At 35.1% G+C, this 23,600-nt stretch overlaps 1 protein-coding gene across 4 annotated transcripts; it reads left to right on the top strand.

Annotated features, from left to right (window-relative positions):
- Positions 1-757: 757 nt before the first annotated feature.
- Positions 758-20,597, top strand: LOC136812436 (heterogeneous nuclear ribonucleoprotein L-like). Of its 4 annotated transcripts, none has more exons than XM_067068930.1 (17): positions 758-1,201; positions 10,972-11,083; positions 11,629-11,677; positions 11,901-11,942; positions 12,561-12,628; positions 13,171-13,441; positions 13,736-13,808; positions 14,038-14,304; positions 14,919-15,077; positions 15,532-15,609; positions 16,118-16,285; positions 16,988-17,091; positions 17,894-18,015; positions 18,518-18,783; positions 19,290-19,400; positions 19,932-19,955; positions 20,094-20,242. In XM_067068930.1, the coding sequence occupies exons 1-17, from the start codon at positions 838-840 to the stop codon at positions 20,150-20,152; spliced, it is 2,337 nt and encodes a 778-aa protein (XP_066925031.1). In that variant the 5' UTR covers positions 758-837; the 3' UTR covers positions 20,153-20,242. The 4 variants fall into 4 exon arrangements, with proteins under 4 accessions (XP_066925031.1, XP_066925032.1, XP_066925030.1 ...); XM_067068931.1 differs by lacking the exon at positions 758-1,201 and adding an exon at positions 6,960-7,063; XM_067068929.1 differs by lacking the exon at positions 758-1,201 and adding an exon at positions 8,691-9,294 and having other exon boundaries at positions 20,094-20,597.
- The last annotated feature ends 3,003 nt before the right edge of the window (positions 20,598-23,600 follow it).

Raw genomic sequence — 23,600 nt, 5'->3', positions numbered from 1 at the left:
TTTTATTGATTGCCCCGGCTTTTTGCATGAAACCTATACGCAAAGCAGAAAAAATATTTAAACTGAAATTACATGCATGCTAAGAGAGAGACCCCAGACAGTTCCAGACAGAATTCATTAAAAATTCTGAATTTGTGTACTGAGAAATTTTCTTGTTGATAAATTGAGAGAAGAAATGCGTTCTTCGCGCGCGGCTTGTTTAGGGATTGCTCCACAGATGAGTCTATTTGGCGTTCGAATTGTAATTGCTTTGTTTATTTACATAATGGCCGCCACAAAAACACAAAAGCGTGTCTGCTTATTTTTAAAAGGGTAATCTTGAAACAACACATGTCCATGTCTGACTTCCTCATTCTATTCGAAGAAACTACTTTTTAACAAAGTTTTATTGTACTTTTTATCACGCAATGTTTATAGTTTCAAAAGTCTAACAAAATACAATAAGCTATTTTCTAAAAAGATCATGTTCTATTTTATGGCGGGAATTGTCGTTTTCTTTTAAGGTGAGCACCTTTTGAGTCACGTGACTCGTAATAAACTCATTCAAAAATGTGTCAAAACGATTCGAATTTTTATACTTTTTTAACATGAGAGGAGTCAGACATGCAATCTAAAATAAGGGAAATGTTGAGTTATGGAAAAAGTTCAAGAAGTTTTGGTTTTTATTCATATTCTTTTTAGTTTTTATTTTGAGATCATGTGACTTTCAAAATCAAAACATTGGAACTGTTGCAATTCGTTTCCAGACTGTTTTGAGAAACTAAGTGAAACGAAAGAACCACACTCCGGTTTTCAATAACAGACAAAATTTTTGGTAGAGACCATGCATACATAAACATGCTGCAAGATTCTATGTTTTCAGCTTTTTCTAATGACAATTTTTTAAAACAGACAACTATGGATAATAATTATGCATCATATAACTCGTCACACAGCAGCTTTTCGTTCAGTTCAGGTTTAGAATTTAATGCATTTCGTACAACTGCCACAACTTTTTCATCAAACGATAACAACAACTCAACAAGCAGCTCACAAGTTATAGCCCCTTCACAAAATAATCAACTAAATCAAGACCCTCGTGGGGATGGCAGCTCTTTACTTCGTAACACAGAGATACTTTTACAGAGACAAGCAAGTTTGAATGAAGCAGCCCTTCTCCAACCTGGAAGTTGCAATATCAACAACAATAACAACAGACAAGGTGAGAAATTTTCCTTAGAATTTCCTTTGTTTTGATTCTTGAGAGCAATTATAGGCTCACACCTTTTCGTGTAGGATTATTGTGTACATTTTTTCTGCTTGAAATAGTTTATTTCGTGTTCCTTTAAACCGATAATTAATTGACCCCAATTATGAAAGTCTAGTCTTGTTTTTAACCCATTAGTATTTTGCAATATGGCTGCCATTTACTAAAAATAGCCTTTTGCTTTTGAATTAAGTGTTGTGTGTAACCTTACTTCTTACCTGGACCCCAGGCTACCGGAAGAATATAATCTAAAAATAAACAGAACAGACTACATACAAAAACAAGTTTTAATTTTTTTGTTTATATATATTGTTTAAGTTTTTTGTTGGGAAAATCAACTTGAAAGGGTGTGGCTTTTTTATATTTTTTTAACCATAGTTGGGACATACACATGAGTTAGGTCAAGGGTAATTATTAAACCACATGTTTTATCATGATCTCTTAGAAGTTTTTAATTTCTTATCTCACCACACTTTCTCTATGTGTAATGCATTAACAAATCTTTCCTCTGTTTTCTGTCATTGGAGAAGTTTTGTGTTCAGATACAATTACAGAAATACTAACTATCAATTTCCATTATAAACTTGTGTCTGGTTTAAATGTTTGTAAATTTTTGGGTTGATTGCTTGGTGGTTTACTTTTTTGTAATTTTTCTTGCAACCACCAATCTTGTTAATATTTTCCTTTCCATGTAAATTGTTCCAGGATGATAAAAATCCATTTAAAACTTTTGAATAATGTCATTGGCAGTCAATAAGAACATCCAAAATTTTTGAAGCCTTCGGATGTTCCCAACTTTTTGAGTTTCAAGCCTTAAAAATGTTCTTAAACATGTTCTTATTTTCGCCATTTTGGGGGTATTTTTGTCTATTTTTCTAAGAAATTGGGTGTTTTAGAGTTGTCGCGAAGCCTGATAATGTTCTTAGCTTGTAATTGTTGACAAAGTTTGAAACAAAATTCATAGGAATTTACCAGAATTTTTCTGGATTTTATTTGCTCAAGAACCTTGCAGTTCGTTTTCTGTCAAAATCTTCAAATTTTGGAGATAACAAAAATTATTTTACTTTTGACCTGGTGTATTTTTTGATGTTACAACATGCCCTCGTCAGACCTTTTTTCAGTTTTTTTACAATTTGCAAAAGAAAAATTCAAAAGAAACAGCACTTTAATTGGATAAGAAAGTTATCTCCAGTTACAAAAGTTTCAAATCGTATATTGGTTTCAAATTTTATTATAATCTTTCTCTTTTGAGATGAAAAAAACTCATCAATTTAATTCAGTTATGCCCAAGCCTTCAATGGGATTTTAATTTTAAGTGAGAAAAATATTATTATGTTGCTAAAATTCTCTCACACCTCTCACATTTCCGAGACATTTACATTGATAAACTGTATATATCACATGCTTAGAAATTTCGTGCTGAAATTGTAATGATCTGCAATAAATTGGGAAAATTTAGTCAGGAAATTTCATATAAATTACATTTTGCTCTCGTTTTCTGATTTACTCCAATTTTTTTTCTTTAAAAATGAGGGGGAAAAGATTTTATAATTTGCCAACTGTTTCACAGAGAGGAAAGAAACAGAATTCAAAAAAAAGCATTAAGATAACAGACCTTTGAAACGAAAAAAAACACCAAAGGAGGCTATTTCGCATGACATTTTCAACATATTGAGAGAAAACAGTGTCCAGTGTTTTTAACCAGCATGCAATTCAGTTCCCATTTCCTTTTCTCTACTCATTACTATCTCATCATCATGTTGTTATCGAAGTTGTGCTCCATTAAGTTCCTCTCTTGAGATGGGCCTACTTTCATTTTCTTTACTTCATTACCCCCAAAGTCTTATTTCGTCCAATGTTCTAGAATTGTGAGGTGATTGTTTTTTTTCTTCAAAAACGTGCATTATGGGGATAAACCCTTTTTATTTTACGACGAAAGTTTAACCAATTAATAGGGGAAACCTTCAACATTTTAGCTGAATTTGTAGCAAATATTTTAAGAACCAACCCCAAATAAAGGTGCCCAAAAATGGATAAGATCTTTCCTCTACTCATATTTTTTGTCATTCAAGGAGTGGCAATGATAAATTTGACAAGGGAGATTTTCCCTGAATCATCGAATAATTTTCATTTGACCTTTTTTGAATTTTTTTTGCATCTTGAAATGTTACTCAGAAGCATGAAAAAATATTTTATTTAAAAATGAACATTTGTTTTGAATGACGCAGTCAGACCATTTTTATTCATCGGAAACAGGCTAGAAATCGGCACAGCATGATTTCATCCAGACTAAACCTCTCTTATTGAATAAAAGTATTAAACAATTTTGTGAAGTAGCCCTATGGTGGCATTTCTTTTCCCCCTTCTTTTTATAAGAAACTGATTTTTAAGAAGTTATTTGAAATCTGAATCTAGAAATGTCAACAAGCTTAAAAATAGTAGGGATTTAGGATTTCATATCTATCAGATATTGATTTTATTCTACGAAATCTTTTCCCTAATTGACGTCAAAATCTATCTTTGGTACTCGTCGAAAGTACACGTTTTTTATGAGAACAAACTATATAAGAACATTTAATGCCTAATTTAGGCTTCGATGAGCAAAATTTTAAGAACAAGTCAAGAACATTCTACTTAAGAAAATGGACATATATACTCTCAAATACGTTCAAAAATTTTGGATGTTCCTATTAAAAAAACGTGTATTCCATAAAGAAATTTAAAATCCTTTCAGGGGTCTAAAACGAAAATGCCCTTCTAATACCCTTCTTATTTGACCCTTATCTCGAGTTTGGAAAGGTGATTTTTGAAACTCAAACTAAATCAAACAATATGGGGACCATTTTAAAATAATACCATTTTAAAATGTGATAGTGTGCAGAAGCATTTTTCACCCAGCTAAATTCTAGAAACATAGCCCCCACCTTCAAAAGCAAAATATCAAAAATATTTTTCAAGAGGGATAAAACCTTCCCCACAGCATAGATTTTTAACATAATTTAAAATATCTTTAACCTATCAGCTCTGCACCCAGTTCTATTACAGAACACTCAGCCCCCCCCCCTAGCACGCTAGCCCTCAGTATTTAAAAAAAAAATACAGCCCCCAATCAAGCAAAAATTGTTTAGCCGCCCCTTAAGCTCAGGGAGGGGTGCATTCTATGAAAATTTCAGGGAATAAAGTTAAGGCATTTTCTGTTAAAAAACCCTTTTTAGGGTACGATATTGAAACCCCCCTAAAATGTGGTCCTTATGGTCTCATGTTCATTTGATACTTTTAATACCCTCTTTGATCCATTTATTTAAAGAATTTTACTTTCGAGGTGTCCACTTTTGATCGCATTAACTACTGGGTGTCTTCAATCATATAATTGATGAGCCTAGAATTTTCTTTAAACCATAAACCCCATATCATATAACCGAAAACTTGAAACCCTTTCTTTTGGTGGCCAAAATATCTATAAATTTATATGGTTTCAAATTATTTTTTATAAGAACCTAACAGTTTTTTCCTGGAAATACAGAACTATAAACTTTCACTGAGGATGTTGGCTCGTTTTTGTGATGGCTGATAGTGACACTGAGTGCACTTTTTTTATATTATTATATTATTATATTTTTTTTATAAAAACAACGAAGCTCAAAATCGCCAAAAAAATGAGAACAATTTAAGAACAATGCTGAGCCTAAATTCTCTCAATTAAAATAGTGCTCAATACTTCGTAGAGCGAATCATAAATTATATCTTTCGAAAATTCATAAGATTAAAAAATAATGTATCATCAGATGATGATTGCGATAAGCATGAAATATTTTTAACCTTGTGAATTTTCGAAAGATATAATTTATATATGAACATAAGTCTTATATGGCCTAAATATTAAGAATAAGTTAAGAACATTTTTCTAAGGCATTGTCTCTAAAACATTCAGTTTTTTAGGAAAATGGACAAAAATACTCACAAAATGGTGGAAATAAGAACATGTTAAGAACATTTCTAGGCTTAAAACTCAAAAAATTAAGAACGTCCGAATGCTTTGAAAACATTTTGGATATTCTTATAAAAAAAAAATAATTGAGTTTTGAGGCACTAGGTAGCCCTAAAATCACGAAATACTTTCTTATTAAAAAGCGAGCGGTGGAAAAAGTTTGGGCATTTTTTCCTGGAGGTACAGAACTATAAGCTTTCACTGAAAATATTTGTTCGGTTTTTAGATTGCTGATAGTGACACTGAGTGCACTTTTTCTAAGAACAACGAGGCTCAGAATCGCCAAAAAATAAGAACAATTTAAGAACAATGCCGAGCCTAAATTTTCTCAATTTCAAGCAGTTTAGGGTTCAAAGCAGTAAAAATTGGGTATAACGCCTAAAATATCTCAATTACATCCTACAAATAAGAACAGGATTAGAACAATTTGAGGCTCAAAGTGCCAAAGAAATAAGAATAGCTGAGCCTCAGAAAAATTTTACTGGTTCTTATAAAAAAAATGTAATCCCCTTTTCTTCTTATAATGCGACGTTTTTTCTTTGTCACAAGTGATGAATATTGGTTTCGTAACGAGATACAAAATGTTATATATAAAATTTTGATGCAATTATAATTCAAAACATTTTGTTATGCTTGTTACCATTCTTACACAATTATCCTGGTTTTGAACAAAGAGGTTTAAAACCGATTTAACCTTTGTGTATATACTCGTCATTTTAAATATGAAATTAGAGAAAATCAGATAAAATCACCTTTAAGAACTCGAAGATTCGCTCTAAAAGTTTCAATCAACTCGTACCTGATTTCAATACCGAAACACGTGTTTGTATAAGAATAGAGTGTATGAACATTACCTTCGAGTTTAAATATTTTCAAAGCATGTAGTGAGAAGGCAGGTTCCAAGGTCTTGCATGCAGACTTTCTCAGTAAATTAATCAAAATGCCGAAACAAGAATAAGAATACCTGAAGAATATATTAGGCTTCTTTATTTCTTTATAAAAGTTAAGAAGATCGTAAGATTTAAAAAAGAATTGGTCTTATGAAATAATTTTTAACCTCTGCAAGGTATTTTTTATGAACTAAACGATTTTTTATAAGAACATACAAAAATTAAGCCTTCGGATTTTCTTAACTTTTTGAGTTTCAAGCCTGAGAATGTTCTTAACATGTTCTTAATTTGACCATTTTTCGAGTATTTTTGCCCATTTTCCCAAAAAATGGGGTGTTTTAGAGTCGGTAAAGCCTTAAAATGTCCATGAGGCACTAACATTTTGACTATCGAAGCCTTTTGTTCTTATATAGTTTGTTCTTAAAAAATACTAAACACTATGAATTTCATAAGGCCTGAAAATGCCCTAAAAGCTATTCTTATGACTGAAAGAACAGGTTAAGTTGCAGTTTTATTTTAGATGAAATTAGTTCACAAAAATATATTCAGAGGTCAATAAATTTCTATTTTTAATCACGTGCTGAAAAGACTTTCGTCTGATTTCAATGAAAGCAACGACAAAAGCATTATCAGATAAAACCGCCTTAAAATTCTTGTACGATTTGAATCAATTTGTTGAGGTCTGGGCTCGACTGTTTACATTATCCTTTCATAAAGATTTGCTACACTCGCAATACGACTTATCGCTCTGAATTTCACTTCTTATTACCCCTACATAATATACTTTCTCTTTCTTATGAATGTAAAACATTTTTATATCAAAAAATCCCTTTTCTGTAAATATCTCTTCTGATCTGTGATGAATGATGGCGCATGAGAAAAGTTGTAAGAGACGAAAGCTTGATGAGACTGACGAGGAAAAGGACTTAATGAACGAAGGTTAGCTTCTTATTTCTTGACCAATTGAGCTCGGTGAAGTCCAGAGTTAATTTATTTGGCTCGCGAGTAAATTTCGCAAGATTTTCGAAAAAAAACCTCGTCACAGTCTGAGATGATTAAGAATTGCCTTCTTGTGTACAAATAGTGGCTTTTAATGAGTTGATAAAGAATTGTCTTCTTACAAATAGTGGATTTTTAAAAAGATCCTCCACATTGCCCGATGGTTGGAGAAGAATCTCTCGAAACGTAAATCTGGTGGTTCAAGCCACAGTTGACTTTCAATGTTAAAACATCAGTTCTTGATAAACTTATACTTATTTAGACAATAATATGAATTTAAGGAACCCTAGTGGGTTTTGGAATTTCAATAAAGTTTACTACATTGAGAACGTCACATAACTGCACTCGAAGCTACATAACTCGCACGTTCAATCGTCCCAAATATTCCTCCCGCTGATTTCAATCCGATGGATTTTAAAAAAACTCTTGGATGAAAAATGGAGCCACTTTTTGACCCGCGTAGTTTTCACACAAACGCCACATTAAAAAGCAAGACCCATGTCGAGATTTCGAGATATACAAAGCTTTCAAACATAAAAAAGAGCTAGATTCAATCTGTCATTCTTAATGCGAGGCAAATCTTAAGCCCTCATCTTTTTTTGTTTGAGAAAGTTTAAAAATTCCTTTCTAGACGCCTATAAGTCAGGGTTTATAAATTCAATGCTCCCTAGAACTTTCAATCGTTACACCCTTCAAGGGGGGGGGGGGATACCGAAAAAGTTGTGTTGGTAAGCCTCGCAATGGCTGATGGTACTCAAATATTTGTAATGATAATCCGTGGAAGCCTGGAATCTAGTTTTGTGAGTTAATACGAATGGATGTTAAAAGTTGTGTCGGATTATCGTTTAGGGTTTGATGCTTAAGTCTTTCACACCTCGTTAAAATATTAGATATGTTTCTCTCTGTTAAATAAGCTAACAAAACCTTTATATAAATCCTACTTCAGCTATATAGCTCACAAACTTCTCCCATTAGGTAGCTTAGATACTGATCTCTTTTCTCTCAAACTATACAGAAAATGAGCCCATTAGAAACCTCCTTTTCTGCAATTCTCTTCGTTGCTTGAATGTGAATCACCAGTTATCACCAGAGACGACACCATAAGCCTGCTGTTGAACCATCGGAGCGAAATGAACATTCAATGAATACCAGTGGAAAATCTCTCTCTTCTTTTCGATGGTGAAAGCTGATCCATCTACTGTGGTTTTCGAACCTCACAAATCGTGCTTTTCGAGAGAAGTTTTTCCAGAAGTTTTGATGAAAATCTTTATTTCGTGTACTCGTGATTTCTGTCTGTGTGCAAAGTGTTTTTTGATGTGATCAATTTTTCTTGAAAGACGATGAACGATAAATTTTGAGGCTGCTGCATAATACTGTTGGTCGGTTTTGCGTTCATTTTTATGAGAGATCAACGTCTTGTGTATTAATAAAAGAAACTTCATTTTGTCCAATGATAACATTATTACCTATCTACCACATCGGATCTTTGCAAACGAACGACCGCTTTATAATGGCTATAATGCTCTGTTCGAGTTTCGAAAATGACTTTTTGTTGCACTTTGTGTAAACTGAAGGACGTTACATATCTACATAACATAAGAAGAGAGTTGGATTTTGTTTTTTCATCGCTTGTATTTCTTTTGGTGAACGCGATGTGATGAGTTTAAACAACCCGCCACCTGCTACAGATATCCAAACAACCATCCAGGCTAATACAAGTGACACTCCAACATCTAGCCTGCATTCCACCACCGAAGTGAGCAACACGCCAAGTTTAGTGGAGTCCACACCTTTAATTACAAGAAGCCTACTTAATTATCCATCGATTGAATCAAGTTTGTTGCAAAGTGTTGAAAAACGAACTTCCATTCTCAAGAAGTCACTCCAAGAATCTGATTTGTTATCACAGCTAGGCGAAGAAGTCAATTTCAAACGGAAACAGACTAAAAATTTAGTCGACCCTTCGAAAGCAGTAAAAATCGTCAAAAAGCTTCTCAACCTATCTTCCAAAGCGACAGCTCTCAAAGACCTTTCTCTGGACAATTTGTTGGCCGCTAAACCTTCGAAAGCTGCTTCTTACAAAAGAAAGCTGAAAATGGAAGATCCTTACCATCAACGTGTTTGGGCTTACCCTTATCCAATCCCATATGTTAAGTTGAGACTCAATAAAGGTACCTCTCTCGACATTGTTTATTGCCACAATTTTACATGTAAGTCAAGAGGCTTCAAGCTTAGTGAAGGGTATGAACAATCGGCCAAGAAATTTGTTCACCAGATCCTTCTTGACCATAATTCCCCAGCTTCGATATAGGTTACAGAATCTGACGAATTGATTGTAGAGATTGTATGATTTCAGTTTAGCTATACACATTGGGCCATTCCATTTTATCTCCATACAGGGGGTGGACGAACATTTCTTAGGGGTAACCTGAGAAGAATCTCCAGGGGATAAATAGTTATTCTAAAATTTCCAGGATGTAAAAAAAGACAGGTTTTAGTTCGTCCAACGTCCACTTTAAAGTATGAAAAGAAATTTTCCAGGTAGTATCCTCACATTTCCAAGAATTTTATTTTGACTTAAAGGTTCGCCCACCCCGATGTATGGATTTTTAATGGAACAGCCCATAAGACTAAACTATATAAGAACATTAGGTTTCGATGGCTAAAATATTAAAAACAAGTCAAAAACATTTTAAGGATTTGCAGACTGTAAAACACCCAATTTCTAAGGAAAATGAACAAAAATACTCGCAAAATGGTGAAAATAAGAACATGTTTAAGAACATTTCAGGCTAATGGAAGGCTTCAAAAATTTTGTTCTTATTAAAAAACGATTTTAGTTTAGCGCTAACAGTGAGTGAAATTATTGAGAATGATTAAATCTGTTTCGCCAGGAATAAATGTCAAACAATCACTTTCTTTCATACGTAATCAAATATCCGGGCAGATTATTGACAGATTAATAAGTTTATTCGATACAGTTCATTAATTAGCCTTTATCATGTTAATTGCTTGGCTAAAGAAATTTAATTGATATGATGATGCCGGTTGTTGCTTTCCATGCATATTTTCTCTAAAGAAGTAATCAGATCAGTCAAAAGTTCACCACTCAGTTTTATTTTTCAAACATGGTATATGTATTCTCGGTTATTTATGATTCAACAATATTGTTTGGTTAAAAGCTGTTAAAGTTTCTTTCCATGAAGTTTGAAGAAAAGTTTTCATTGCAAAGATTGACTCGTGATCGGTTAACTCTGCAATCTTTTTTCAAAGGTAAAGGAGTGACTTGAAACATAGACAACCATAGATTTATAAAGCCCGAACGGCTAGATGTCGTGCTTTAAGCCATCGCAGGCAAAAAAAGTAAATATCGGGAAAAAAAAAGTTCTATTCTGATTGGTCAAGCGCTGAAATTCTATTGTAATGTCACGTGACTTAGGTAGGATTTCCTACCCAACGACGGCACATTTTTCAGCAAAAGTACTCCATCTTGCCCTTCGGGCTTTATAAATATATGCTGACAACATGATATTTTAATCCTCGTTTCTCTTGTTTGTTATAAGTTGATGTAGATTCGATCTTTTTATCATACTCAGGAGCTTAATTGCATTTCAAACATTCTTCTAAACTCTTCTTTGTTTCTATGACCTAAAATATGCCACCGTCAAAGGTGGTTCATTCTCGAGCGGTGGCTGATGGTTGCAACATAAACCTCCCTCTAAACTCTTTGTTTTCCCTCATAGGATTTGACAACCAAAATATGCCACCGTCAAAGGTGGTTCATTGTTGAGCGGTGACTGATTGTTGCAACATTAACCTCCCTCTAAACTTTTTGTTTTCCCTCATAGGATATGACAACCACAATATGCCACCGTCAAAGGTGGTCCACTGTCGAGCGGTGGCTGATGGGTGCAAAGAGACAGACCTCGTGCAAGTTATGAGGCCCTTTGGAAATATAAAGTATGTGCATTTTTCTAATTTATTTGGGGGGGGGATATATAAGTATTTTCGTGAAACTAGCTTTGACCGATAACGGGTGATTTTACCATTAACTTTAATTGAAATTAAAGTTCATTAATGAAACGAACAATTTTATCAACGGATTTTGTCTTCTTACTATCCTCCTATTAAATATTATATCTTTCTTATTGGGGCACAATAACCAAGCTTCCACATATAATTCATAAAGGAACAAAGGCCCTTCTACCCTCAGTTAGAGTACAGTGTACTTTTAGCTCTAGTTTAGACGGCCGACTGTCTGCCCTAATTGTTAGAGTAGGCAAAAAGAGGGCACAAAGTTGACAGTTAAAATCCTTGCTTGGAAAGGTTTGAAAGAAGACATTGCATTGACGTCAAAAGAGGACTATGCATCACTTTAGACAGCCAACTATATGCCCTCTTTAATTCACAATTAGAATAGGAAGGGCAAAAAGTGCGCTGTCTAAACTAGAGCTTAGGTTTTATGGTCAAAGATACGCATTGATTTTGACCACTTTCTTTTACAGAGCACTAACCTTGATGCCGAAGCTACGACAAGCATTAGTTGAATTTGAGGTAATTCGTTTCCCCTTTTTCAATCTACATCTCTAAGAAAATGTAAGAACATTTTTTAGCTCGTGTCAACTTTTGGCCATTTGGAAAGCTATACTATGTCTTTGTTGTAAAAAGCGAATTTTTTTATCAATTCTACGCCCTATTAGGTGCATAATATCAATAATTTACCCTAATCTAGTCTTTGAAATTGGGATACCTTTAACATTTTCTGTTTTATTTTCAGGATGTCGAATCGGCTATCACGTGTGTCTCGTTCGCATCGCAGGTACTTATTCTGATATGGATTTTTTATGCGTCAGTCAAACATAGGGGAATACCCTCAAACTTTTTAAAACCACAAGTGATTTTTAAATGCTTTGAAGCAGGTTTTGAAAGTATAGTTTTACTGTAACTCTGAGTTTTAACATTAGACTTTTATTTTTACATAAGTGTTCCCGTTTCATATCAGACACATATTTCATATTAGGACAGTGTCTGCTCATTGTTATATTATGCTGATATAAGCAAAAAAAGTGTATATCTTCTCCTCTTTCTCATCAACCTTGCTCCACATCCGTGTTTAATCCAATACGAAAAAGCTTGCGGTACTTACTCTGATAAATTGCATTTTTTATGTGTCAAACAAAGTCCCTAGAAACGTAGTGAAAAAAAAGGCTGCGATCCTACCCTGATTATCAGAGGTTAAGAATATTTCAGCCTCTGAAGACCAATAATAGAATCATCGTAGTGCAAGGGTTGCAGAAAGAGTCCAACCTGTGATTGATAATAAATCTTCTCGTACAGTTTCAAAAGAGCTATAGGATTGAAATTTCAAAAGGGCATATGTTCAAGCCCAACATCATTTATTTAATCATTAAATGTTACTTTTGTTTTGATATTTCAGTTGCAGCCCATTCTCGTATTGGGTAGACAGATGTACGTCAATTATTCTAAAAGCACAGAAATCAATAGGTATGTTAATCAAATGATTATTTTACTTAGCTCTGAAGTTCACTAAGATCGTGGAGAATACACCCACGACAAGTGCATCATAATTTAACCTAAACGTCTCTATCTCTACGAGAGTAAAAAAATAAACTCGAAAAACGGAATGATGAAATGTAATTTTATTACTATGGAAGTTCAGTTAGTTGAATCCAATGATTTATCATTCATAGCCCGAAGGGCTAGATCCGCGGCCTTTATCGAAAAGTGAAGCAAGTTTTTGTAGGATTTCCTACCAAAGAAATCACGTGACAACAAGCAATTTCACTGGTTTAAGAGATGCGAAATAGCGTTTGCCGCCTACTTTTTTGATCTCGCTCTCCGAAAACAATTACAATGCTTGATCCTATCCATCGGCACGAAATTTAACAAGTTAAGTTTTTGCTCCACTTTTTTCTGCCTATCTAGCCCTTCGGGCTTTACAGATCTGTGGTTGAATCTCTCTTTTATCATCTCTCGGTAGTGAAACTCTTTGAAACCTCTCTTTTATTCATCATCTCGCTCAACAGGGATTTCAGTTCTTCTGCGAGTGTGGGTCAAACGCCAACCAACATTCTGTTATTCACCATCATCAACGCCATCCACCCCGTCAACGTAGAGACGGTAAAGAAGATTTCTCAACAACACGCCGAAGTTCAACGGATTGTCATCTTTCACAAGAATGGTCTTCAAGCGCTAGTGGAGTTTCTCACCATCGATGACGCGCAGAACGTCCAACAAGCTTTGAACGGGTGTGATATTTTCGCTGGTTGCTGCACTCTAAAGATCGACTTCTCGAAGGTAAGTTGCTCTAGCTCATCTTAGTGCCTCATTGACAACTATTCTCATGCTTTCTGAATACTTTAAGAATTCAGATTGAGAACACCCACTTGTCATACAGAAGAGGACGAAAAGCTTTTCGATTTTTCGAAGACACTCGAAATTAAACCTTTTGTCTGAAGACGTATTAGATCTGTGAATCTCGCTTTTTCCCCTGAATCTTTTCTGCAGTTATTCCAGACAAATTTCAATCGAATTTATTTCATGCTGAAATTTCTGATTAAGCAAGCTATACTATAATCTATTTGCTTTTAGACTGGTCGCTTGAATGTTCACGCCAATACGACGGAGACTTATGATGTAGAGATTGAGAAAAGAAAGCGAGGAGGTAAGCTACTAAGCTATAAAAATAATTTCCGAATCTACAGAATGAAGACTTTAGATCTCACTAAGAGAAGTGGTCAAGCAGTTCATATTAGAGAGTATGAAGGGTGGTTCCGCACTACCATATCCTGAAAAACTCGCCAGAACGGTTAAGCATTCTAGACTAGATACCTACTCTTGAACCCAATGAAAAGACGCACATGATAGTAACATTCTCTTATTTTCTTCAACAGGTTCCTTACTAGCCTTGATGAATCATTCAATTGAAGCAGGCTCTCACAGTGCCTCTTCCAAATCATCCACGCCCATGGATTTCCCACTAAAGGATCCATCACCCATAGGCACTGGATCTCTCAGCGCATATACTTCCGCCCTTCAAGCGCCCATGCAACCGACGACACAATCGTCAATGACTGGTAGCTCATCAATGACGTCTTTGAGTTCTCAAACACAAGAATCACGTCAGCCGCCCAATTTGTCTGCTTTACACTCAATGAATGGTGAGCGTTTTTTTTCTGTTGTTTTGTCTATTTCGCAATTATGCTAGAACATAAGTAGACAATGTTATGGTCTGTTACAGTGATAGTAAAGGTGGGAAAATATGACGGTAAAGCGTTATGGCGGTGTACGAAAAAAAAAACGGCGGGAGAGTTTCGAAGACTGGCAAACTCTTTTCGGCAAAAAAACCGTTTGCGAATTTTCTTCGGGTTTGGGCTTATTTCTTAGATAGTGATTTGTCTTAGACTATAGCATAGTCTAGAACATAAGGTAAACTAATCGCAGTCAGTAGCTTACAAAAATCCCATTTTCCCTGTCTAAGATACTGATGAATTTACTCATACGCCAAGATATTTAACACGTTTTTTATAAGAACAAACTATATAAGAACATAAGGCTATGGCCAAAATGTTAAGAACATTTTAAGGCTTTGAGGTGGACTCTTGAACACCCGATTTCTCAGGAAAATAATACTCACAAAATGGTGAAAATAAGAGCATGTTACGAACATTTTTAGGCTAAAAACTCAAAAAGTTAAGAACATCCGAAGGATTCAAAAATTTTGGATGTTCTTATAAAACGTGTATTGATCCCCATCTTCTTCCATTCTTTTCAGAAGTGTTCAGTAATCTTTCACAGCAGAAACCGCCCTCGCCGCCACATCAGCCACCCACGCCCACTCAACCAACAGTGCCTGGCATCGATACAAGCAAGTTGAATCAAGAAGCAATCACCGCCCTTCTAGCAGGTGCCGCAGGATTTCCTGCTGTTCAAAGTAAGCTGATGATTGACCATTCATTGTTTGATCGCCTTCATCACCCGAATATATTGAATAGGGCGATTTATCCACTGATCTCTAACTTCTTGACTGGATCGTGCATCCCATATAAAAGAAAGCGTTTCCAATTTTGTTCGCAATCTTGTTTTCAATTCTGGTTGTCAACTACAACATCGCGATTTGAATGTTTCTAACATTCGAAAATCTAAGGTTGATTAGAAAACATCATGGTAAATATGGACACACTTTCACGGGAAATCTTTGGGTTGAACTATGTGTGTGTAAAGGAATAAGATATCTGTGGATTTATCTGTTTCACGAGTACCCCAATTGGTTTAGTTCATCCCGTACAAAGAGTTCTATGGACATTTACAAATATTTATGAAGTTGCTGGTTATTCATCCTACTTTAACAATTTTGATAACAAATCCTACTTCTTTGTTCTTTTTAGGTATCATAGCAAAAGTGATGGCGCCAAACCCTTCATCGTCATCCATGGCCTCACATACGTCTTCACAATATTCTTCAGGTATTCATTTGAAAGTGTGACCACACCCACCCATCATGCAGAATAATCAAGAAAAATCGCAATCTTTTCTAAGGGAAAGGAACTTGAGATTTTGGTGAAAGTCAAATATTATGTTATCAGCTAACCTCTTGTTCTCAATCAATAGTCTTGCACGTTAGTGGACTAAATATCAAGAATGAAGTAGCTATGACAGAAAATAGCACGTATGGTCAGCTACTCCAGTCTACTCAATAGCGAGTTTATGTATCGGATGATATCGAGAATAATGGTTAGTGAAGTCGACGCAAAGCAAAATCGATAGTTAATGTACGGCTCCATATCACCTACGCTCACCTAAACAGACGACGGTATTTTGGTGCTTTTACCGTCGTCGAGAAAAGAGGACGGCGATTTTAGCGACATGTCAACTTTGCTTTATACCGTCTCCTTCGATTCATCTCAAATACATAAACTCGCTAATAACATTCTGAGACGTCGAAGAAAATGATAATTTTTTTTTTCACCTTAGGTCTCAACAATTTGTTGACGTCATCCATGGACTCTTCGGCAGACAGTGATTCCGGATCAAGTTCCATGAGTTCCGGCATCAACCGGACTACACTTTTGACGGGAATGCCCAACTCAATGGATTCTTTTTCATCGCCCTTTGCAGCGCTCGGTGGTGGCCTTAGTATGGGTAAAAGTTGTTTTAAAGTTCATTTCGAAAAATATTTCTCATTTTATATTGGGCTGTTCCCTGGAAAAATTTCCGTACAGGGGGTTGAACGAATCTTTTCAAGTCAAAACGAATTTCTTTGAGATGGGAATTTGCAAAAAAGATCGCGGAAAAAATTCTTCTCATGTCTTAAAGCGAGGGAGGACGAATTAATATCAGTCGTTTACCCCCTGGAAAGTTTAAATAGCTTTTACTCCCTGGAAACATTAAAAAACATTTCTTTAGACCTCCTGGAAATTCTTCCCGGATTACCCCCTGGAAAAGTTCGCCCATCCCAAGGGGTTGGTTATAAAATGGAATGGCCCATTAAACATGGATCTAATGGTCGATAACATTTGTTTGGTGACTCGAGTCAAATATGGAGTGTCCCACAAGACGATATCTGCTGTGCGTTTAATATGCTGCACTTCCATAATACTCTTCGAAAGACTCATTGAACAGTTTTTTTACAGTAGTGGTGTGGCCGAATAACTTTAAAAATTTAGCTAGATCTTCTAGACTGAACTTGAAATGATTTTTAACCAATCTCTCTCTTCAAACAGGGATAGAAAGACTCGTCCTTCTTACTTCTTAAGAAAACTGAGCTGGAAACGATTCTCAAAGTTTCTTTTCCCCAAACCTTGATCATCTCCTCACCAAAAATTTTAACATCTCTTCTTTCAGCCGGTGGTGAAGGTTGTGTGGCCATGGTTTATGGTGTGAACAGCGAACGAATGAATTGCGATCACTTGTTCAATCTGTTCTGTCTCTATGGTAACGTTGTCAAGGTAAATCAAATTCTCTATTTTTTCCTCGGTGGAATTATTCTCTTTTTTGGTTAAACTATCAAATCGATACCACTGACCTCTACATAACCTGGGCCAAGCCTTTATCCGCCATCTTTAATCCGAATTTGTTGAAAAGTGGTACCCTAACGATAGCACTACTCGATTTGGGTTAATTTATAATTCAATAAATATTTAGCTTCAAAAAGTTTTTCACCCACATAGAGTATTGTACTACCATTAGGGCACCACTATTAAACAAACTCCGATAAAAACTTTGCTTTGCCAGGATTGAGAAACTTTTTCCAGGGTATTTAGAGATCAGTGATCGAGACAAAAGGTCCGTTTCTTCAAAGCCTGCTCACAACCAAGCCTCACTTCTGGTTTACACGCTCCTGTCTCACCGGAAACTTGTTTACACACTCCTGTCTCACCGGAAACTGCCAATAGTTCTTCTGCACATATCAACGCTAAGCTTTGTTTGACAAATACCCTATTTACTTCTACTCCTGTGTGTTCGGAATATCATTGCATTCCTGACATTCTCCCGGCAGGAGATGCTTACTCAAGGTACCGCACCTGATCTCAGACTTCGGTCTCAAGCTTATCGCTTCCTTTTGTGTCTTGTGCATTCCTTTTGTCATTTATTCTCTGTACTATTGTTTTTTTTTATTTGTTCTTCTTTTTTTTTATATTCTTTCCTCTACAATGTATATTGGGTTTTTGTTACAAGTTGTCATGGTTAGTCACTAGTTTGTATTTTCTTCAGTGTGTATAACTTCATTATATTTCTTGATCACTTTAGGTGAAGACACTGGTGAACAAACCAGGAGCTGCCATGATCCAATACACGGATAAGATGTCTACCGATATCTCTATCCGTAATCTCAACAATTTGACGTTGTTCGGACAAAAATTTCAACTGTCGTAAGATTCTCCTTTCTTCTTTCAGTGGGTTTTAAAAAAAGCGGACAATTTTTATATAAAATAAGATTGGTAGTGACGGTGGGTTTGTTTCACCAAAGATAGTGTTCTACGTAAAGGAGCAATAAAGTAAAATACATGTTCAATGTTTAGAATTGTTTAAGATATTCCTGTAATGTGCATACACTTTGTCAACTATAACTATGGCCAAAATAATCGTATCACACAATTGTGTTTTGCTTTTTAACTGTCACTAACGCACGATATCAATTTTCTTGTTTTGAAATCATTGAATTTTCTTCTGTGCAAAAACAAGTAACAGTGAATCTTCACTGATTCTCGAAAAGCTTAAATCTTCTAAATATCGAAAAAATTAACTTTTTGATGTACACAATGATTATATTTTTAGCCACAAAAAGTACATAAAGAGTTGATGTTGAAGATTGCAAAAGAAGGCGGATAATGTTTATCATTTAATTTTTCCCTAATTATTTTCTCTACGTAGGTTTTCGAAGCACCCTTTCATTGCGGATGCTTCTCAAGTGACGCCGCTCTTCGACGGATCCCCGTCCGCCGTCTCTTACGCCGATTCACGTAACAATCGTTTCAAATACATCCCCGGAGGAGTCGATATTTTCTCACGAATTCACCCTCCTTCAAAGGTGTTGCATTACTTTAACGCACCACCTGATTGTAGCGAAGATCACTTGAAGCAAGTCTTTCATTCACTGGGTGCTGAAATTCCCATCAAACAAGCAACATTCTCAAAAAGTAAGTAACTACGGAAGGTTATTATATTTCTTATCCTGTTCTTTTTTCTTGTTCTTGCTCTTGTTACTCTTACCGTTCTTGTCCCCTTCCCCCAAAGTGGCCCCTGGGTGCCTAAAAGTTTGAAAATTATTCCATGGCCAGCCACTATAAATATGTTTTTTTTTTGTTTTTTTTTAATTATTATTATTAGGTTACGACTTCATTATAACTCTTTTATTAGAACCCATCAACAACAAATTTCAACCCCAAGCAAAGTCGAACCCAGATCCCCTTTTTAAGCATATTTCGATACACCGGTTGATAGATATATCTATAATTATAAAAATATTAGTCCCTTTTTATGTTTCATCTTTATTTTATTTAGTATTTTCAACTCTTTCTTTCCTTGAGGTTAGGTCTCTGATCTTCACCATATAGGTCTATATCTTTGCATCATCATTTAAAACTTAAACTTCAATTCATACTCCAAGTTTTACTATTAAAACACTAATCTCTTACGCTTTCAGGTAATGGGAAGTCATCTTCAGGACTTCTTGAGTTTTCATCAGTTCCCACAGCAGTAGAGGCGCTCATTTTGGCAAACCATTTCACCATGCAACGGGATATTCGCATCGAAGGTAAAGCCAACAGTGTTTTGCAAATGAAAAGATGTTTAGCTGAAATTATTCAATAGCATACCGTCGCGAATCTAAAAATAGACATTGATTTTTATGTTTGACTGAAATTCAATCCCATCACCCTTTGCGTTTATTACGCCTGCACGCAAATTACACTCAATTACAAAGAACAAGTAATAACTTTCACGACATTTGAATTAAGACGAAAAGGATTGTGGGATTGAAGTTCGGTCAAATGAGAGAAGTAATAATCATGACGTTTGCACGACGAAGCGCTATTCGATCAAATTCGATTGAAAGTTTGTATCATTTTTTCCATAGGATATAATATAGACAGTGCCGTAGGAAGCATTTTCTTATTGAGGGGGCTGAAGGATATAGTATAGAGATCTACAGAGATGTAGCTATGCAGACATCAACCTACATTGGGATTGTCTCGCTCATTCTTAGTTTTTCGTTTAAAGATCAGTATTTGAACTTTTGATCAATCGAGACCGATCTCTAAATTTCTTATCTTTCTTTCATTTTCAGATCCCTTTCAAATGTTGGACAAAGGTACACAACAAGTCACTCTACAAATCAACACGCTTTCTCTTTCTCCGCCCAACACCCACCCACAATTACACCCTAACGCCCCCGATAACGCCCTACTTTCACTTCATGATTCACTGCACTCTGATCTTTCTCTTTCAGGAGGAGCAGCCTACACTTTAAAGCTTGCATTTTCACCTAGCAACGCCATCAACAACTAAACAAAAGACCTGTAGATAGAGCTCGTATTTCCGTTCGATTCACACGCTTCGTTCGTCCGTTTGTCCGCGCAATCACAACACGGGACAATTTTATTTTCGCATTATTCTGTTCAAGTAAGCAAGCATCAAACAGCAAAAGATCACACTCTATGCAGTTCAAACTAAACAAACAAAAAACATAATTTTGTCGATATTTTTTTGGAATTTTTCACGTCACATGTATTTTGCAGTGCAGTCATTCTTTCATCAGTCTATGCATCTTTTTGGTTTCCATGGTTACGAAATGCAAACAAACATGGCAGCCACACCACAACTCAAATGCAGCATATATTATAAATGCAATCTCACTACTCGTTGTCACCCTTCTTAATGTCAAACATTTTGGGTGACATTTTTTTGTTCTTTTATTTTTTCGCTTTTATCGTTTGTTTTTATACTCTTACATAAAAAAGTATATTTTTTGTTTTTTTTGCGTTTTCATTCTATACCTATCATTATTTTTGTTTTTGCAGTTCCCTTTTACCCCCGTCTTTCAGTGATTGCGACCTGAGAGGTTTTAGAGTTCACTTTTTCATTATTGATTTTGAATTGGGTAGGTCTAAAAGGTTGGTTAGGTCTAAAATCTGGTTTGTTTTGAATTGGATTGGCTCTCAACCCCAAGATGTTAGACTCCCTCGACAAAGCGGAGTGTATTTTGCCCAAAACATGTTTTTTATAAGAATAATCTATATAAGAACATAAGATTTTGATTGTCATAATGTTAAGAATAAGTTAAGAACATTTTAAGGCTTTGCGGACTCTAAAACACTCAATTTCTTAAATGAACAGAAATACTCAAAAAATGGTGAAAATAAGAACATGCTAAGAACATGTTTAGGCTTAAATCTCGGAAAGTTGAGAACATGCGAAGGCTTCAAAATTTTGAATGTTCTTATAAAAATAACGTGTAGCTTTTTCACTGATTCTTTTTGTGGAAGGGTAAGGGAACTGCCTCATAACACAAAGTTCGTTTTTTTGGAAGCATGTTGTATTTAACACACAGAAGCAATAACTACAATGTCTTCTTTTGTTTTATTAGTATATTTTTTTTGGCTTAAAAACTCAAAATGCTTTTTCCCAAGGATACAGTATATATGTGATGTCCTTGTATAACTTTTAGCACGCTATATTATATCTTTTTTGAAATATTATATTATACAGTGTCTTTTTACGCTTAGCTCTTTAGTTTAATACTACAACATATTATAAATATAACATCAAAAGTTCAAAAACTCAGCATCCCAGTATAACTTTAATAACTATAGTAATTTCAAACATATAACCAAATAAAAAAAACAAGTTATTTTCACATTTAAAAAGCATATTGTATCATATAGCTCAATTTTTTGTCATTTTTTTCTGAGCATATTTTTTTGTTTTCCAGTTGTTTTTGTAAAACAGTTTCAACAATATTTTAGCTTCATTTATTATTTGTGTTTTTAGTTTTTGACATTCCGATTATTCGAAATCTGCAAAACTGCAAAATATCAGAAAAACTTAAAAGCCGTAGTAGGCTTTTATGAGTTGCATAGCCAATCATATTTTTCAACTATTCTACAAGAAAAGGCCTTAAAATCCTTTCAGCAGCAGATTTTTATCGTTTTTTCGCACATTCGTTCGTTAAACTTTTCCAATCACTACCCTATTCTTTCATTATATTGTTATTTAGTATTATATTATCATAGAGCAGTTGTTTTAAAATGTTGTGTGTGTGTGTGCTATACGGCTAAACTTTCTCATTCCTGGCGCATTTCAAGGTTCTTTCCACTGCTTCATAACACATATCGGGCAAAATAGTTGGCTGACCGCGTGGATAATACCTCACAACCTTGCAAATGTCCCCCCTTACAAATTGAAGTTACATTTTTCACCTACTCGGTGTAATGGTCGTTTTCATCTGTTTTAAAAAGTAGCGCTAGTAAAGTTTTGTCGGGAATGAGAGAGTTTCACCGCTGTATGGTATTCGGTGTGCAAGGTGTCCGGCAAAGAAATACTTTCTTGTGGAATAACGTTCTTAGAGCTCGAAACAATGACAACGGGTATATTTCTCCCTCGACCACCTTGTACAGCAATCATTTCAAGTTTTAGTTTTTTTCTCAATCTTTAGAACAGTTTTTTACAGTTAAAGAACTACTTTATTTTTTCTTTTTATATACTTTAGCTTGAGGGAATCTGTCGTCGCACACAAGTTTGTTATAATATCTTCAGAGCAGCCTCCGCCCATTTGCTAATTGTGTAAATTTTCAGCAGAAGTTTGTTAAAATCACAAGTGCATTTTTGTTCGTCAGTCCCATCGCAAAGGGTTTTCACCGAGACATTCGACATTAGCGTTTATGTTCTTTTTAATGTGGCTTTGACTGTGAGATGACAGCAACCCTGGACAACATATTATTCAATTTTCCGTTTTTTGAAAACGTCTACATTTTTCACCACCATTTGTTAGCAATAAGACGCACAATACACGCGAATTTTTTCGAAGCTTCTTTCGTGTGTGGTTTTGTTTTGGTGCGTCCTTAGCTAGATTCATTTTTTCATAATATTCAATAACACTTTCAATTTTATTATTCAGTGGTCAAACCACCCCAAATAAATTTTTGTGCATATTTAAATACTTTGATTCTTTATTTTGGACCCTTGAAAACCATAGACAGCGTGTTCCGAGTAAACCACTCGACATCCGCTTCCATTTCTAAACAAAATGGCTGATGGAAAGGAGCCTTTATGAATGTGGCTGACGTTTGGATGTAGTTTAAAGTAGTTTTGAAGGGCTTTTGAGTTTGTATAAATAAGGTTTTATGATAAGTAATTATGTGTGTCTGCCTGGGTTTCTAAAGTTTTGAGAATCTGTCAACAAGGGTTCACTCCTAGACTGTGCCATTCAAACTGTATCAGACTTTTTTAGTTGCACCAGACTCTAAAATTTTAGAAACTTTGTATGTTGAGGTAAGACTTTTTTTCTGAAATTATGCCCAGGCTAACTTCGTTACAGCGACGGGGATTAATTATTTTACATTCAATCTATTTTGTATTTCAAAATTAATGAGAAGCATTTTTTCAAGTTCAAAGGGAAAACCTAGAAAGTAACAATAGTTACAATACATACCCCTTCTCACAGATTCACTGAGAATCCTTCCCACTGGAAATATCGTCCCCAGTGGAAAATATACTCTAATTTTTGTCACCACTAAAAATAATCAAAACCTCACTGCAGAATAATTATTTTTACCGTCCCCGCTGAATTTTCTGACTATTTGCTAAAAAATTTTTTGAAGAAACGACATATTTGCTGAATTCGGTTAACACTGTAGACTTGATTGCTGATTTTTTCGAGATGAAAGTCTACGTCAAAAAGGTATGCAGTGTTTTACTTTTTGGCCATAACTTTCCAAGAATTTGTCGTATTAAAAAA

The sequence above is a fragment of the Clytia hemisphaerica genome, unplaced genomic scaffold (genome assembly GCF_902728285.1).
Source record: "Clytia hemisphaerica strain Z4C2 unplaced genomic scaffold, Clytia hemisphaerica genome assembly, whole genome shotgun sequence".
Classification (NCBI taxonomy): domain Eukaryota; kingdom Metazoa; phylum Cnidaria; class Hydrozoa; order Leptothecata; family Clytiidae; genus Clytia; species Clytia hemisphaerica.
This window is presented reverse-complemented; position numbering and strand designations above follow the sequence as displayed.

Bases quoted from the DNA above. Each gene is read 5' to 3' on its own strand.
- LOC136812436 (XM_067068929.1), top strand. From the start codon at position 8,781: ATGAGTTTAAACAACCCGCCACCTGCTACAGATATCCAAACAACCATC. The intron at 11,084-11,628 runs GTATGTGCATTT...TTTCTTTTACAG, and splicing joins AGGCCCTTTGGAAATATAAA to AGCACTAACCTTGATGCCGA. The intron at 13,442-13,735 runs GTAAGTTGCTCT...ATTTGCTTTTAG, and splicing joins TAAAGATCGACTTCTCGAAG to ACTGGTCGCTTGAATGTTCA.